At 37.5% G+C, this 18,543-nt stretch overlaps 1 protein-coding gene across 2 annotated transcripts in view; it reads right to left on the minus strand.

Annotated features, from left to right (window-relative positions):
• LOC150109293 (serine/threonine-protein kinase SIK2-like) overlaps window positions 1-18,543 on the minus strand; it is a 279,608-nt gene that overhangs the window by 45,338 nt on the left and 215,727 nt on the right. For both annotated transcript variants that reach the window (XM_090407035.1, XM_090407043.1), the window contains one exon: window positions 18,145-18,380. In XM_090407035.1, coding sequence (XP_090263161.1) covers window positions 18,145-18,380 — 236 coding nt within the window. The remainder of the gene's footprint in view (window positions 1-18,144; window positions 18,381-18,543) is intronic.

Raw genomic sequence — 18,543 nt, forward strand, 5'->3', positions numbered from 1 at the left:
ATATATACCTATATATATACATATATACATACATATATATATATATACATATATATATACATATATATATATATATATATATATATACATATATACATATATATATATATACATATATACATATATATATATACATATATATATATACATATACATATATATATATATACATATACATATATATATATACATATATATATATATATATATATATACATATATATATATATATACATATATATATATACACATATATATATTTTATTCTTGTTTCTATCCTTTACCCAAGTGTAAGCAACCAAAGTTTTCACATAAAGTTTTGACTAGTCTACTTGTATATAGAGGCTATTGATTTCACACCATCTGTCTCAGTATCTCATAATGCAAATTACATTACAGGAAAGATCGCTACCCAGACCCAGACTAGATATTAAACTATTTCATCCTGGTATTAAAGTACAGGAGGATCATCTCCAAAATTTGTAAGTGATTTAAAAGATCCCACTAAATCTCACTGAGTGACATGAAAAGATCACTTCTAAGTATCCTAAATTACTCCAGGATGCTCAGCAGTGGCTCTACCCAGTGGGAGGCAAAAACCTACCATGGAGCAGAACCATTCTACTTGCAGGATGGATGCCCAAAGAATGAGCATTAATAAAATATCATAGTAGAAGTAAAAATAACACCTTATTAGAACAGACAAGAGTTAGTGAAAATGAAAAGTGAAAGATGATATTAAGGAAGATGATATTAAACATCTAAAGAGGAGATTAGCTGATGAGAATGAGGAGGAAGTTAATACTATGAAGAAAGAGTCAAAAGTTAATCGTATATCATTGTATGGGGGCTCGATCATTAGAAGTGTAATGACTAATAAAGTGCACAAAACATGCTTTCCTAGTGGAACAATGAAACAAATAACTGATGCACTGCAGAGAAGAGAGTGAGCATCAAAATTAGTGGTAGTTGTCGACACAAAATGACTTAGTTGGTGAAAAAAAAGAATGAGACAATAGAGACTTAAGGAAGTTGTTGCAGCAGGTAAAGGATAATAGTGTTGATGGAAAAGTTGTTAGTATGTTGCCCAGATATGACAATACTGAAATGAGGGGAGCAGAGATAAAGAATAGTAAGATGGCTGAGTTGTATGAGGCAAAGGGGGTTCAGTTTGTAAATCTATGGAGTGAATTTGAAGGAAAGTTGGAATGATTTAAACTTGATGGATTGCATTTGAATGGGTTTGGTGTTGGGCATTTAGAAAGTATGCCCAATGATAATTGGTATAAGTGAAACTTGGTTGTCTGAGGAGGATGTGATGTTTGGAATAGAAATGGAAGGATATATAATTTTTGGATGGATAGGAAGGTGAAAAGAGGAGGGGAGGTGCTATTAATGACTGTGGAGGAATTGTGCCCACAAAGTGTGGAAATTGATAGTACATGCACAGATTTTGAATCTGTGTGGTGTGAAGTTGAGATTAACATCCCAGTATATCTGATAGGATGCTGTTATAGGCTGGGAAAGTAGAGAATACTGATTATGAAATGTTTAGGCAAATTGGTTGGGTATGTAAAAAGAAGAGGTGATCCTGATGAAAGACTTTAATTACAGGAATATACAATGGAAGGAGAAGACAGTGTATGAGAACAAGAAGAATGAGTTTGTTGGATTTCTGGGAATGCTAGCAGACAAGAGGATGGAAACAGTAGGAGAGACAGAATGAGAGAGAGATATGGAAGTGCTAGAACAGGAGAGAATGGAAAAGGTAGGAGAGATGGAATGAGAGAGAGGTATGGGAATGCTAGAAGACAAGAGAATGAAAACAGTAGGAGAGACAGAATGAGAGAAGGATATGGAAGTGCTAGAAGTGGAGAAAATGGAAACAGTAGGAGAGAGGGAATGAGAGAGATGTATGGGAGTGCTAGAAGAGGAGAGAATGGAAACAGTAGGAGAGAGAGGTATGAGAATGCTAGAAGAGAGAACAGCAGTAGAGGAGAGGGAATGAGAGAGACCTATGGGAATGAAAGAAGAGGAGAGAATGGAAACAATAGGAGAGAGGGAATGGTAAGAGGTATAATGTATGGTGACTCAATGATCCGTAGTGTTCAAGATACGATGCATGAGGAGTGTTTGCCAGGAGGAACAATAGAAAGGGTGGCTATGGCAATTAAGAGAGGTGAAAGGGTGGATGAGATGATTGTGATGGTAGGGACGAATGACTTGAGTGGTAATGTAAGTCGGGCAGCGAGAGATATGAGATTTTTGCTTCAGACTGTACGGAAGAAGACAGAGAGAGGAAAAATAGTGTGCGTGTTGCCTAGGTATGATAATGATGAGCTGAGCAGAAGAGCAGTGATAGTGAATGGCATAATAGCAAGAATGTGTGACAAGAGAGGACTGGTATATGTGGATGCTTGGAGTACGTTTGAGGAAAGAGAGGAATTGTATGCGAGAGACCATTTACATTTGAATGAGGAAGGACGTAGGCATCTGGAGAGATTGCTGTTCTGAACGAGTCAGTGTATCCCAGTGTGGATAGTAGCAGGGGTGGCCGCTTGTGGGAATGGGTACGTGGAAGAAGGGGGATGACATCAGGTAACACTGAGCCCAGTGGAGTCTAGAAGGGATAATGATGGGTATAGAAACAATGGCATTTATATGTTTTATACTAATGCCAGGAGTATCCGGAATAAGGGAGAGGAATTGGTGGCGCAGATAGCATCAGCCTGGCCAAAAATTATTGCAATCACTGAGACATGGTTGACAGAAGGGGATATAACAACAGGAATAGAAGTCGCTGGGTATAGCATTTTTCGTCAGGATAGGAGGCGAAAGCGTGGTGGTGGGGTACTGCTTATGATAAGTGATGACCTATGTCCTCTAAGAGTGGAGGCTTTGGAAGGAAGTGAGACAAATGATTTTGAGAGCGTATGGTGTGAGGTAGAAGTAGGCAAGACAGGATATTTAGTGGGGTGTTGCTACAGACCCAGGAGCACAGAGGATCGGGACCAGGAGATGTTTAGACAGCTAAGTTTGGCAAGTGCAAGAAGAATGATTGTTATGGGAGATTTTAACTACAGTAGTATAAATTGGAGAGAGGAAGATGCATTTAGCAATAGGGGAATGGAATTTCTAGAATTCTTGAAGGACAAATGTCTTAGGCAACATGTAACAGAGGGAACAAGAGGTTCATGACTATTACATTTTTTTATAAAATCTTTATCAAGTAGCTTTATTTTTATCCTCCTACATGTTTTGCCAATCTGTTTCTATCGGCATCCTCAGGGAATACAAATCAGTAAGCACAAAATGAAGGTTACAGACTAGGTTATAACCGATGGTTCTAAATCATACAAAAAATTGGTATTGTGCGTGTCTCGTTAACGTGACACGCACATTGTCAGAGGTTACTGGTTTTATTTCAGATACTGGTTCGAAGTTTAGAAATACAGGAGGAGAGTGTGTTTCAGATACTGAGTACTCTGGATGATTAAGAGGTTCAAGAATTTTGGATTTGGTTATAGCATCAGAAGAGTTGATAATAACTGAGTTGACATCTCTCCCACCAGTTGGAGAGAGTGACCATATGGTTTTGACTTGGAAAATGAATAGACATGCAGGAGTATCAAAGAGACGAGAACTTATGTGGAATTATAATGCAGGTGATTATAATAGTCTTAGACGTCAATTTCGGGAAGTTTCATGGAGGGAGGAATTGGAACGCTGGGATATCATTAGTGCATGGGAAATTGTGAAAGAATATTTGTGAGCAGCAATGGTAAGTTGTATACCACAAGTGAAGAAGAGGACACAATTTGGAGTAAAGTGGATGACAAACAATATTAAACAGGAATTGCATGCGAAAAAGAGGCTATGGAAGAGATATAAGGAGACAGGTGAAGAGAAGATGCATGAAGAATATAAGACACAGGCCAGAAGAGTGAGTAGTGTGGTAAGGAAAGCAAAACTGGAATATGAGATGAGATTGGCCCTAAGATCCAATCTTAGGGCCAATTTCACTGTCATTTATCAAGAGGAGAAATGACTGTGGAAGAATGATATTGTGGGATAAAAATAGGAATATAGTGACTGCTGCAGAGGACATAATGGAATTTTTCAATGAACACTTTATTGGAGTATTTCATCCCAGAGGAGTCAGTTTTAATGCTAGAGGGATAGGGCTGGTTCAAAGTTTAGAAATACAGGAGGAGAGTGTGTTTCAGATACTGAGTATTCTGGATGTCAGTAAAGCTATGGGACTGGATGGTATTTCACCATGAGTTTTGAGAAAATGTGCTAGGGAACTGACAGTGCCTTTAACCTGGCTTTTCAATGAAAGTCTGGCTTCGGCAAAGGTGTCCAGGGAATGGAAGGAAGGAAGGTAAGATAGTGCCATTGCATAAGGGTGGTAACAGACTGGAAGTGTCTAATTATAGGCCAGTCTGTGTGTCATCAGTAGTTGTTAAGATCTTGTAAAAAGTAGACCGTATACAGCATTGGGCAGATGAGGTTAATGTTATCTGTGAGAGGCAACATGGATTTGTGAAATAACGCTCTTGTTTTAGCAATATGCTAGCCTTTTATAATAAAGTTACAAGAACATTAGATGAAGCAAAGGCATATACTGCAATTTTCTTAGCCAGCGAAGGCATTTGATAGGGTGCCACATGATAAGCTGATATTTAAGTTGCAGCACATAGGTCTGGATGTCAGATTGGTCAACTGGATTCAGGATTGGCCGTCTGATAGGTATCACAGAGTTGTGTATGGTGGAGCAGTTTCAAGGAGGCAGAGGGTTACAAGTGGGTTCCCACAGGGCTCAGTACTAGGACCTATATTGTTTAACCTTTATATCAATGACATTGCCAGTGGATTGCAAGGGGATATTCAGTTGTTTGCAGATGATGCAAAGCTGGGAAGGATTATTAGTAATAGTGCAGATGTGGTAGCCCTGCAAGAGGATTTAAATAAGCTAGATAGATGGGCAAATGAATGGGGTGTCGGTATAATGTAGCAAAATGTAAGATCTTGAGGTTTGGGAAACATCGATGGGATGCTGCATACTCTATGGGAGGAGTTATACTGGAGGAAGTTGGGGAGACAAGAGATCTGTTGTTGATGACTGATAGAAACCTGAAGTTTAGGGGACATATTGCAAAGGTTGTAAAGGTAACACAGAGGATTGCTGCAATTATGAGAAGGACACTGACCTGCAGAGATAAGAGGGTTATCATTTCGTTGTATAAGTCTCTGATCAGACCACACTTGGACTATTGTTCTCACATTTGGTCCCCAGGATTTGAAGGGGATAAATTAACTGTGGAAAGGATACAAAGACGGATGACAAAGATGGTTTCAGGACTGTACAAGGATAGTTATGAGGATAGAAAGGAAACTGTGAGCAAGAGGGTAAGGAGCAGTTTCTTTGTGTGGAGGGTGGTTGAACCGTGGAATGCATTGCCTGATGAAGTGGTGAGAGCGAGAACGGTCAATGAGTTTAAAGAGTGGTATGATAGACTTTGTGTTTCTTAGGGGGGACCTCCCCTCGATGAGTCTTGACAGACTTTATGTTCTTAGGAAGAACCTCCTACGATGAGTCTTTTGACTCCATGGAGGCCTGAATAATAATAATAATAATAATGAATATCTTAAACAGTATGTGACTGAAGCAACTAGAGACTTTAATGTTTTGGATTTGGTGTTAACTTCACAAGATGTAGTTGTTTTAATGAGGTATTAACAATGCCACCCATTGGTGAGAGTGATCATGAGGTACTTGTCTGGGAAGTGGTGAAACAAGAAAAGGTTACTACCAAAAAAGGGATATATGTGAAAGTATAAGGTGGGCAATTATGGAAAGCTCTGTAGTCAATTAGCATCAATACGCTGGTTAGATGAGCTGTGCACAAAAGATGTTGACAGTGCATAGAGCTTCGTAAGGCAATATCTAACACAATCTAACACAAACGAGGATTAAGTGAGTAAATAGAGTATGAGTGAAATGGATGAACAGTCAATGAATTCAAGAAACGAACTATGAAGGAGGTACAAGATGATTGGTGGTGATTGGTTCCATGAAGAGTATAAAGTGCAGGCTAGGAAGGTGACAAGCATGGTAAAGAAAGAAAAGGTGCAGTAAGAGAGGAGAGTGGCTTATCAGGCGAAGATTAATTCAAGGGATTTTTTTGCTAAATGGCAAGCAAAAGAAAAAATAATTATAGCGGGCTGACAATGGTGAATAGTCATAGTAGCAGAGTGACCATTGCAAGGGATATAATGGAATTATTGAACGAGCACTTTATCAGTGTATATCACAGTGGTGTAAATGATGCTGCAATATATAGAAGGAAGTCAAGTATTAGGAGAATTGGAAGTGAAAAAATCAGAAGTGTATCAGGTGTTGATTGGGTTAGATGTTAATAAGACTGTGGGAATGGATGACATATAATATTTTATTGCAAGGCCACTGTGTGGCCTTGCAATAAAATATTATATGTCATCGAAAGCCCACTTTCACTAGACACTATATTCTTCAGCAATCAGTGTACTATCCTTCTCAAAAGACAGAAATTATAAAATCTTTAATTTGATGTGCTAACCCTATTTATTCAACTCCCCATAAATTACAGGAAGAACTTTTAAATATCAAATGATATATGAAATTAAATGGCTTCTCAGAAATGACTATACAATATTTGTTTGACTCCTACAAATCTAACCTAATTAACAAGAAAACAGTACTTGAGTTCCAATCCCATACATTCCAGGCATTTCAGAACCGATTTCCAGAATTCTGAAGAAATACAATTTAGTGGCTACTTTTATATCTATTAATAAACTATCAACTTGTTTCTCCTCTTCAAAATATAAACGCTCACCGATGTCTCTCCCTGGTGTAGGCCAAGTTCCTTGTGACACTGCCACCTATCCTACTTCGGACAAACTGGATGCTCAGTAGAAAAGAGAATATAAGAACATCAATCATATATTTGCCACAGGAAGTCTGATAACTCCGGTTTTGCTCAACATGGAATAGACAGAGACCACATTATTCTTTGGTCTGAAATGTGCCTTCTATATCAAAGTTGTCATGACAAATTTGAGCATTTGTTTGAAGAGAGTGCTGAGGCTTTGCTTCATGCCCGAACTTGAATCAGAATAACTGCCTATCTTTATCTAAAATATGGGAAAGTCTTATTAGAATAACACATTATTAATTTTTTTTTTTTTTTTTTTACAGTTATGATTAACCTAAGTTTCCTCCAGTAATAACATTACACTGTTGTAAGTATAAAATCATGCAGCATTTTCTGTTTTAAATCAATCCATTATTTGCGTTCTATCTTGTAATCAACTGTCACTGCCACCAATGATGGTCTGTAAGTTTCAGGCAGAAATATCTGGCCTATTAAACAAGTAAACAGTTTTATCTATGCTTTGTGTTTTCATGTAAATAAGTAATGTGGAAGAAGGCCACTCTACTCTGTCACAACAAATATAAATATAAATATGAGAGACAATTCCTTGAATCTGCTTCTCTCTTAAGAAACTACCCAAACCTTAACAAATTTGGTTGCATGAAGTTGACCCAAATTTGGGAGGCTCTCATTTTCTGTACTTCAGCTCAACAGTCAAAGACACCCATTTTAGGAGGAAGCACCATTTAAGACTATGGACTTGCTTTTGGTTGCTGTGCTTCAGAAAATACAGTACATCATTCTGATGATGGCAATTTGACTTTGCTGAAATGCTGTAAATATTAATTAACTTTTTTTGTAGTTAATATTAGTCTACATTGGGATTTCCTTACAGTTATGAACAGCTAACATATAAACCTCACCACCAGAATAGGTCTTTTGTTTTTCTAACAGATTGGCTATTTTGGCTTGGATATGCCAAAATATTTTGGCTTGGATATGGTCGCTTGGGGTCGCTATTTTGGCTTGGATATGGTCGCTTGGTGTCGCACGGATTAGATCGTCGGCTTGTCGAGAGCTCCTGGAAAGATCAGTATTATTTTGTGTTAACATTAGATATTTTACCAGAATTTTAAGTAGTATTGTTTGCTTTTTGATTCTTGGTGTGTCTGTGCAATTTTTGCGTGTTTTCTGTTATTTTAATTATTATTTTTAAGAAAAGATAGCGTACACATGGCACCGATAAAGAAAAAAATGGCTGCCAGGTCGCCATGCTTGCTTAAGAGTTTTGATGTAAAAGAATTTATGCAATGTGCTGTCTGTGAGATGTATGCCTTGCGAAGAGCGGTAGGAGTCTGGTTAGAAAGTGATAGTGGAGTTAATATGTGTAGAAAGTGTAAAGAGAATGAGGACTTCAAGCGTGTTTCGTGTATCGAGACTGATATCGTTAACGGTAGTCAGAATGTAGAAAATGGCGGTGTACTAGAGAATTGCGTGGTAGTGCCAGATATGTGTGAGAGCGTCGCTGAAAGTGTAAATGAAGGTAGAAACACCGAAGGAATGGATGATTTGATCGATAATGAAAATGGTGAGATAAATGCGAGTAGCGAAATTGCCCGTTTACATGGTGCGATACACAGAGCCAAACGACAACTGGAGCGTATGCAAAAATGTGTGTTGAACGTACCGACAAATAACCGGCGGAAGTCTGTGACGGCAAAAAATAGAATGTACGTAAACGTCAATAAAATGAAGGAGCGAGTGCTGTATGGGGATTCGCTATTAAGAGGCGTAATAATTGAGAGTTTAACGAAGTCGTACCAGCCGGGTGCGAACATAAAGGACGTCAGCGAATCTATTCGACTGCAAAAACAGAGGGTGAAAGAGATGATAATAGTGGCAGGAACGAATGATTTGAAAGAGGACAAAATGGAAATGATAGAGGATGTGAGGGAGTTGTTTGAGGTAGCAAAAGAGAAGAGTGAGAGAGTTAGGATGGTGAGTATCTTACCGCGGTATGACAGCGAAGTGTTTAGAAGGAGGGCCATAATTGCCAATGACTTTATGCGTGGGTTATGCATGGAGAGTGGTGTGGAATTTGTGGATGTGTGGAATGAGTTCGATGGGCGAAAGGACTTATATAAGATGGATGGGTTACATTTGAATGGAGTTGGTGTACGGAGACTTGAAAGAGTGTTGATGAATGATGTGGAAGTGGATGTACAGACTCAGGGAAACTAGATTTATTAAGAGGGGGGGGAGTAGATATGCAGACTTTAGGGGGGGCAGTTAAGTGTATGAATGAGTATATTACGCCCGGGCGAGTACGACGGACAACAAATCAGAATGGGATAATTAGTATAAGGAATCAAAGTAGGGATGGGACAAATGGGCTTCTGCGATTCATGTACACTAATGCCAGGAGTATTAGGAACAAGAAGGAAGAGTTTTTGGCCATGGTTGGCACTTCCAGGCCACAGGTTGTCGGTATTAGTGAAACATGGCTGACAGAGGATGATAAAGCTAGTGGGATTGAATGCGATGGGTATAGCGTGTTCAGGAGTGACAGGGTGAATAAAAAGGGGGGAGGAGTGTTATTGATGATAGCTGATGAGCTTCAGCCAAGGAGTATAGAATTTGAACTGCAGGATGGGGAAAAAAGCACATTTGAGGCTGTTTGGTGTGAGATACAATCTAGCAGAACAAAATATACAATTGGGTGCTGCTATAGACCGGGTGATGGAGTGGATGGTGGGAATAGTATGCATAAGCAAATAGAAGAAATGAATGGAAGGAGGGTAATTATTATGGGTGATTTCAATTATGGTAACATTGACTGGAAAGAGGAGAGGGCACATGGGAGGAAGGAATTGGATTTTATGCAGTTATTAAGGGACAACTATCTACGGCAACATGTATTGGAAAATACCAGGGGGCAGAGAGTGCTGGACCTAGTAATTGCAACTGAGAATGTAGCTGTAACGAACATGACCATGTTGCCACCAATTGGTGAGAGTGACCATAAGGTCATGACTTGGGAGGTGGCTAAAGGAGTCGAATTTACAATTAAGACAGGGTATATGTGGAATTACCGGGCTGGTAAGTATGACAAGCTTAGGTGTGTGCTTGGCTCAATGCCATGGCATGTAAAACTGCAAGGGCTGGATGTTGATGGTGCATGGGAGGTGGTTAAGAACTGTTTGCAGGAGGTAATGGTTGACTGTATACCAAGAGTCCGAATAATAAATCAGGTAGGGGTTAAATGGATGAATAACACTATTAAGCTTGAGCTGCAAAAAAAGAAACAATTGTGGAGGGAATTTAAGGAGAAGGGTGACCATCAGGTGCATGAACAGTATAAAGCTCAGGCCAGGATGGTAACAAGGGTGGTAAGAAAAGCAAAAGCAGATTACGAAAGGAAATTGGCCATGCAGGCTAAAGAGAATCCCAAACAGTTTTTTCAATATGTTGCAAGTAAAAGGAAAAATGCTCATGGTAGAATGATCTTAAAAAATGCTGAGGGTAGGGAGGTAACTGAATCAGTCGATGTTGTGGAATTACTGAGCGAGCACTTTGCAAGAGTATATCATCCAGGTGGTGGCTTTGCGGAAATGGAGGAACCAGCAGCTTATACTGGAATTGTGATGAATGAGGTAGAGGTAACTAGTCTATTACAGAACCTCAATGTCAATACATCTGTGGGATTGGATGGTATACCAGCTCGTGTCGTACGTGAAGCGGCCAAAGAATTGTCAGTGCCCTTGACCATTATGTTTAATTTGAGCCTCAGGACTGGGTCAGTCCCAAGGGGGCGGAAAGAGGGGAAAATAGTTCCACTGCACAAAGGTGGTTCCAAGGCTGCTGTTGAAAATTACCGGCCAATCAGCATAACAGGAATCATTATCAAGGTCTTAGAGAAAATAGTCAAGAGGAAAATACAAGATTGGATAGAAGAAAATGGGATACTGTATCGGGGACAGCATGGTTTTGTGAAGGGTAGGTCATGCCTCAGTAACTTGCTCACGTATTATAACACAGTGATGGCTGAACTGGATAAGGGTAATGGGTTTACAGTGATTCTGCTGGACCTTGCTAAGGCCTTTGACAGGATACCACATGGAATTCTAATCAGTAAATTGCAGCATATGGGAATGGACATAGGGTTGGTGAGATGGATAGGAGGGTGGTTGACGGAGAGATATCAGAGAGTGGTTTACTCAGGAGTAGAGTCCACTAGACGGCCTGTGACTAGTGGTGTACCACAAGGATCTGTTCTTGGACCACTGCTGTTTAATTTGTTCATAAATGATATAGGAAAGGATCTGAGAGGAACAGTTCATTTGTTTGCGGATGATGCGAAGTTGGGTAGGGCAATAGTGAATGCAGATGACGTCAAAATTTTGCAGGATGATTTGGATAGATTGGAGGTCTGGGCTAGGGAGAATGGATGTCAATTTAATGTGGCAAAATGTAAGGTTATGCATTTTGGGGTGAAAAGATGGGAGGCAGTTTACTGCATTGGTGGAACCGTGCTCCAGGAAATTGATGAGGCACGAGATTTAGGAGTGTTGGTGGATAAGGAATTGAAATTTAGGGGACACATTGCAAAAGTGGCCAAATCAGCTCATCAAATCACTTGGTTGCTGAAGAATACGTTGACAAGCAGAGACAAGCAGGTTATTGTTCCTCTGTATCGAGCCTTGATAAGACCTCATCTCGACTACTGTGCTCAGATTTGGTCACCTAGGTTTCTTCTTGATGGGGAGGAGGTGGAGAGGATCCAGAGGCGAGTGACCAAGATGATAGCAGGTCTGTGGAATGAACCGTATGAGAACAGGTTGAGGATTTGTGGGTTGCAAAAATTGGTTGATAGGCGGAGGAGGGGAGATATGATTGAGACATTCAAATTACTGAAGGGTTTCTATAAAATTAATTCAGAAGATATTTTTGAGAACAGGGCTGGTTGTGGGAGGACTAGGGGACATCCATGGAAACTGGGCAAAAGTGTGGTTAGTAAAGGTGTTAGAGCTGGGTTCTTTACTTTTAGAGTAGTGAATGAGTGGAATGCGCTCCCTGAGTCTGTGGTGGATGCTGTGACAGTGAATGAGTTTAAGGCGAGGTATGATAGATACTGTATGAATGTCGAATAGTTGTGATGAAAATGATTTGGGGCCTCCCTCGATGAGTCTAATGACTCCCTGGAGTTGCCCGTAATAATAATAATAATAATAATAATATGAATTGTCAGCTCTGTCGAATCAGAACACATAGGTCAACTCAAATGTCCATATTTTGAGATTAGATTGGGAAAATCCTTCCCAAAATGGTTATGATTTCTTAGTAGTATGTGGCATAGCACCATCCTGTTGAAACTATGTGTTGTAAAGACTTAACTATTCTAACCTCTAGCAGCAGAAAAATTTCAGATCTTTGCTCTGTAGCATTGTATATACGTTGATATATAACATTAAATATCATAACTGTAAACAGATCAAGCACTGTTTACAGTTATGATATTTAATTCTTCATCTTCAAAAACATGTGGCACAGTAGTCTAGAATGGGGTTTTCTGGGGTTTTCCATTACTAGGACATGCAGTTCTGCTTATTGACAAACCAACTTTACTCAAAATAAACTTAATCCATCTTCATTATTTAAGATGAAAAAAGATTCAGCTAGAGCATCAAGTTTTAAACACCTATGGCATTAAGTAAAGCATGCTTCAGCATCTTGGGTTCTTAATTCTTGAATTATCTGTAACTTATAATGCAAAATATTCAAGATCATGCAGTATCATGCAGCAAAATCGAGATCACGAATTCAGCAAAGCCTCCTCTTACAGATATTTCTGGAACTTTTTGCACACTTTCGTTTATATGCTCAATGCTTTCCATGGTCTGAACTGTTTGGGGCTCCCTGTATGTATCCAATCACCAGTTAATCTTGACTCACCAAACTGGGCGACCAAATGCTGACCTGTGTGAGCAGTTGGTAGCCTTTTTTTTTTTTACAATACCTGCTTTTGAAACTCACTTTGCATAACAACAACTGAAGATTTGTTTCTGGCCTACAGCATGGTGATTACAGTCCGTTGTTGTAGTATGTAAGATTCCATCCTTAAATTATTTGGGTTGATCTTTTATTATTAATAATATTATTATTATTAACATCTGACCTCCATGGAGTTGGAGACTCATCTTGGGAGGTACACACTATTGCACATAATGCTCATTTAATGCTTTAAAATGATTCAATGTGTGTACACCCACAACACACTCAGGCAATGCATTCCACTCACCAACCACTCTGAGCAGAGGAGTGAGGAGTAGGTGCAAAGCACCTTATCCTCACATCCTCCTTATAGTTTCCAGTGATGGCCTCCAGTTCTACCTCCTCCTCTCTCCCATTCTATGAAAAATCTCTTCCATGTCAACCAGATAACAATCCCTGATAACAACTCCATTCCAAAGACCACTGACCACCTTTGTGAATCTTCTCTGGACCCTTTCCAACATAATCCTCATCATCATGAAAAATCGATGACCAAATCTGTGCACATAATCTACAAAAAAAAATTTATAATCCAAAAATAAAATAATAATAAAAAAAAATGCAGTTAAAGATAAAATTACAAAAGAATAAAAGCAACTTATGAGCAATATACAGAAGAGTAAATGGGATTTATTAGAGGGAGATTTACAATAGAATGCAATCTGCTCTCTATTACAACTATTGGAACTGACATAGGATGAGAAAAGAAATTTTTATTGCTACTTTATAGATTTTTAATAAGCATCTGACTCAATAAGCAAAATAGATTACTTCAAATATTAAAACAAAAAATAAAACAGAAAAGAATTAATATCATACTCTAGTACTTAAAATTGCCATTAAAATTGCTTGAAAATTTGGAGCAATAAATTATATTAGACAAGAAAATACTTTACCCAAACTCAAGGAACAAAAGTATGCATGTGAATATCTTCACAATTAGACTGTTTTATTATTATCATTATTATTATTAAGTAAGATCTTCAGGAAAGCCACTTTTTTTTTTATGTTTCTCCCACCCAAGGAAGGTTATTTGCAAACCTCACGTGCATTTTTTTTATTTTTATCAATGATATATATATATATATATATATATATATATATATATATTAAGGATATATATGTATTTTATTATACCCAAGGTAAGTATTTTACCTTGGGTATAATAAATGTTAAAAATACCAAGCTTTTTTAAACCTGGTTTTACTCAATTTCCCAAGTAAGCAAACAGACAAATAAGTCAAGTTTGCGCCTGCACGTATTGGAAGTCTAACTGATGAGACCTCAATAAAGGTCGAAACCGGTCTGGGTAGTGGCCCCTTGCCTTTAATACAAAACATCATACATCTCCTCCAGGAGATGTGCTTTGCATTAAGGGTAAATATTAAGATTAGTGATCAGAGCTTATTCTACTTTTACCAAGAGTTGCCTTGGGCTTGCACTACTTTGAGGGTCAGCTAGACTTCCAATACGTGAAGGATATATATATATATATATATAAACTTGGTTTTTTTACTCCTTTTCCCAAATAAGCAAAACAGTTAAGTTTGCGCCTGAATGTAGTTCAAGTCTAAAGGTAGTGCAACACTAGGGGCAACTTGTTGTAAAGGTGGGTAAAGCTCTGATCACTATTCTTAGTATTTCCCATAATGTAAAACACATCTCACTAAGAGATGTATACTGTTATACATTATGGGGGGGGGGTCACTACCAGGACCGGTTTCAACCTTTTTTGAGGTCTCCTCAGTGAGTAGCTAGACCCTGAAATACTAAGGTTTTTAGTAATACAGAGCCTTATCAACTTTACCTATACAAGTTGCTACAAGGTGCTTTTACTTTGAATAAGAAACTCTGGATGAGATAAAGATGTAAAAAGTTTTTTACCTTGGGGATAATATATATTAAGGATACCAAGTAATTTTATAAACTTGGTTTTTTTTACTCCTTCTCCCAAGTAAGCAAAACAGTTAAGTTTGCACCTGAACGTAGTTCAAGTCTAAAGGTAGTGCAACACCAGGGCAACTCGTTGTAAAGGTGGGTAAATATATATATATTTAAAAAAGTAAAAGGTAAAAAACTTTTTACACATCTTTATCTTATCCAGAGTTTCTTATTCAAAGTAAAAGCACCTTGTAGCAACTTGTATAGGTAAAGTTAATAAGGCTCTGTATTACTAAAAACCTTAGTATTTCAGGGTCTAGCTACTCACTGAGGAGATCTCAAAAAAAAAAAAAAAAAAAAAACGGTCTGGGTAGTGAACCCCCACCCATAATGTATAACAGTATACATCTTTTAGTGAGATGTGTTTTACATTATGGGAAATACTAAGAATAGTGATCAGAGCTTTACCCACCTTTACAACGATTTGCCCTGGTGTTGCACTACCTTTAGACTTGAACTACATTCAGGTGCAAACTTAACTGTTTTGCTTACTTGGGAGAAGGAGTAAAAAAACCAAGTTTATAAAATTACTTGGTATCCTTAATATATATTATCCCCAAGGTAAAAAACTTTTTACATAGTCCAGAAACCCTGCTCTAGAGACCAAACATGGAACTTTTTCAAGCCACTTCAGGCCTTTGGTAAGGGGTTAAGTGATCTTGCAATGAGAAATGAAATTCATCTCCCACTTAAACAATAAATATTTAAATAAAGATAATCATTATATATATGGAGGTAGCAGAGTTTTTTATCCTGGAAACTCAGGTTTTTCATCCTGCATACAGACAAATAGGCCCTTCAGAACACACGCAATTTACAGACATAGAATACCAATTGTGGTGGAGGTGGGCGGTAGATGGCGTTGATGGAGGTGATTCATAGTAGAGGTTCGGTGTAGTGGTTGAGAAAGTTGTAGGTGTCCTCCCCCGATGAGTCTTCGGACTCCTTGGAGGTGTCAGGAATAATAATAATAATGAACATCCATTACCAGGATGGGATTTGAACTCACATTCTGTAGGTTGGAGAGTAGATACACTAACTGCTCAGCCAACCAGGCAGGCCAAAGATTATACTCACACCAGCTGTCATATCTGTTCTTGAATTCATTCACACTACTTGCACGTACAACATCCAATGGCAATCCATTTCAATCCCACATTACTCTATGAGAGAAAAATCTAGCTTTCATACCCTGCTTGATGGCATTCATTCTCAAGTTACAAGAATACCTTATCATCCTTTCCCTACCAACTATAAACTTAAAAATTCTATCTACTGATATCTGGTATGACCCTTGCAGAAGTTTGTAAGCTCTATCATATCACCCCTCTTTCTTCTGTTTGCTAGTGTCTCTAGTCTATAAATCAATCTATCTTCACAATCAGTATTCCACAATTCCGATGTTATTTTTACTCTTTCGCCACTATATTACATCACCACGGAAACTAGAAGACTAAATCAGTACACAACAGTGAAAGTTAGGTCTCATCAAGCTTGTAAAGAGGCAAAATGACTTCCTTATCTTTATGTGTTAAGGTTTGTTTCAGCATTGCAATTATCCTCTCATTTCAGCAAAATTATGGAGACTACAACCATGTTAGGAATAATTATTTTCTCAACGTTTCAACCTTCATATTACGGTCATCCTATGGAGTATACACACACACACACACATATATATATATATATAAAGACAAGCTATATTACAAGCTATATTTGGCTTTAAACAGTAAGCCAAAGTGACAATGATTTCATCAACCATTATTCTACTGGCCTGACCTCTAGCAAAAAAAAAAAAAAAATTTCCTTCACTAGAGGTCAGGCTAGTATACTCCAGAAGATGACCTTACTATGAAGGTCAAAACGTTGGGAAATTAAAGTAATGATTCCTAACACAGTTGCAGTTTCCATAATTTTGCTGAAATGAATGCTGATCACCATGTAAACACTAAAGGAAAGAATTATCCTCTCAGTTGTATTTGCAATTTTTGCTATATGGTCCTTGAACTTCAACTTCCTATTTACTAAAACTTCAAGTACCCTAACCTGGTCAGTTTCTTATAGCATAAGCCCACCAATATAATATGACATTGGATATCTCACCATACCAAACTGTGAACTTTAACACTTACTAAGATTGAACTTATAGCCATTTTCAGATGCCCACAAATTCAGCCCATTCAAATTATTCTGCAAGTACTGCATATCAGCCACATTCCTATTTACCCTGCCTATCTTTGCATCATCAACAAATAGCTGCATGTTGCCTCCCAAATCATTCCCAAAGAATGCAAGTACAACTAGTCCTTGATCCATTGTTACTCGATGTACAGACTGAATAGCAATGGATCAAGGACTGATTTTTGTGGTATACCACTAGTTGGTTACCTTAAATCTTACAGACTCATATCCTCCATATACCACTTTTTGATATATCTGTCAGTCAGCCATCCTATTATCCATGCTAATATTTTATAATCCAATCCCATATTGATTTTTTTAAAATTAATAAATTAGGAATTTTATTGACCAGTTATTGTCTTACTCAGCTGTGGTCATGCTTTTTTAAAATTCTTCTGTTATTGTATTTACATTGTAATTGTGTGCCAATTCCTCAATGTAATGACGATGCCTTTGATATTAAGGTGAATATTATACTTCATTAAAATATTTCTGTAATGTAAGTTTTTTTTCCTGTCTCAAATTTTTTACAATACATAATCTTCATTATTTATTGTCAAAATATTTTTGCAAGTCTATTCATTTTTTATGTCTTTCTATAGAGACAGGAAGCCTTGCAAAAATTAATACAGTAAATAAATACACAACGTGAAAAATATGGCTGAATATTAAATTTAAAAAACAAACAAACTAAAGCTGTGATAATTTGGCTATGATAAATGATACAATGTCTATGATAGCAACATGATAAACACACATATCCCCACAGGAAGAAAAGTTATCATTGAGGAAGCAGTTTTTGGAAATATGGATTCAGCACTTTATTTTCATTATGACGTACTGTGCATGGGGTCATAAATTTTCATGCTACAAAGTTACTTCATAACCATCCTATATACATTTCAAGTAAAAGTGAATATTAAATTGGAAAGAAAAATTCACTATTTTTTACAATGTAAGCTGATAAAGAAGAAACTTCAAGCCATTATACATTGTCCTTTGCTTTTTTATGCATAGATACAATTTGATTAGTTTGAAAAACTTTTTTTACCTGTTTAGTTTGATTTGTGTCAATGCCTAAGTTTTGCATCAACCTTAAAATCTGTTCATTAAAATCTCCAGACTTTGCATTCTCTTTGTCATGAAAAGGAAGAGCAGCTGAAGGAAAAAACACTGATCTAGGGATTCCAGTATCAATCTGCATCCATTTGTGCTTTTTTATTTCATCAACTTTATATCGTTTGGAAGACTCAAGAACCAGCATTTTACGAATAAGTTGTTCACATTCTATTAAAGGAAAAAAGAAATGAAAATTAATGTTGTACAAAATTCATGCACAGAAGTTTCAGTTTGTTTTCTTCTGAACTATTGGAAGCACTTTATAAACTAATTAAAAATAAAAACCAATAAGTAATAAAAAAGTATTTATTGTATAATTTTCACCTATGTA

This window comes from Typopeltis vanoorti, chromosome 2, assembly GCF_054136105.1.
Source record: "Typopeltis vanoorti isolate ZY-2024b chromosome 2, IOZ_Tvanoo_1.0, whole genome shotgun sequence".
NCBI lineage: Eukaryota > Metazoa > Arthropoda > Arachnida > Uropygi > Thelyphonidae > Typopeltis > Typopeltis vanoorti.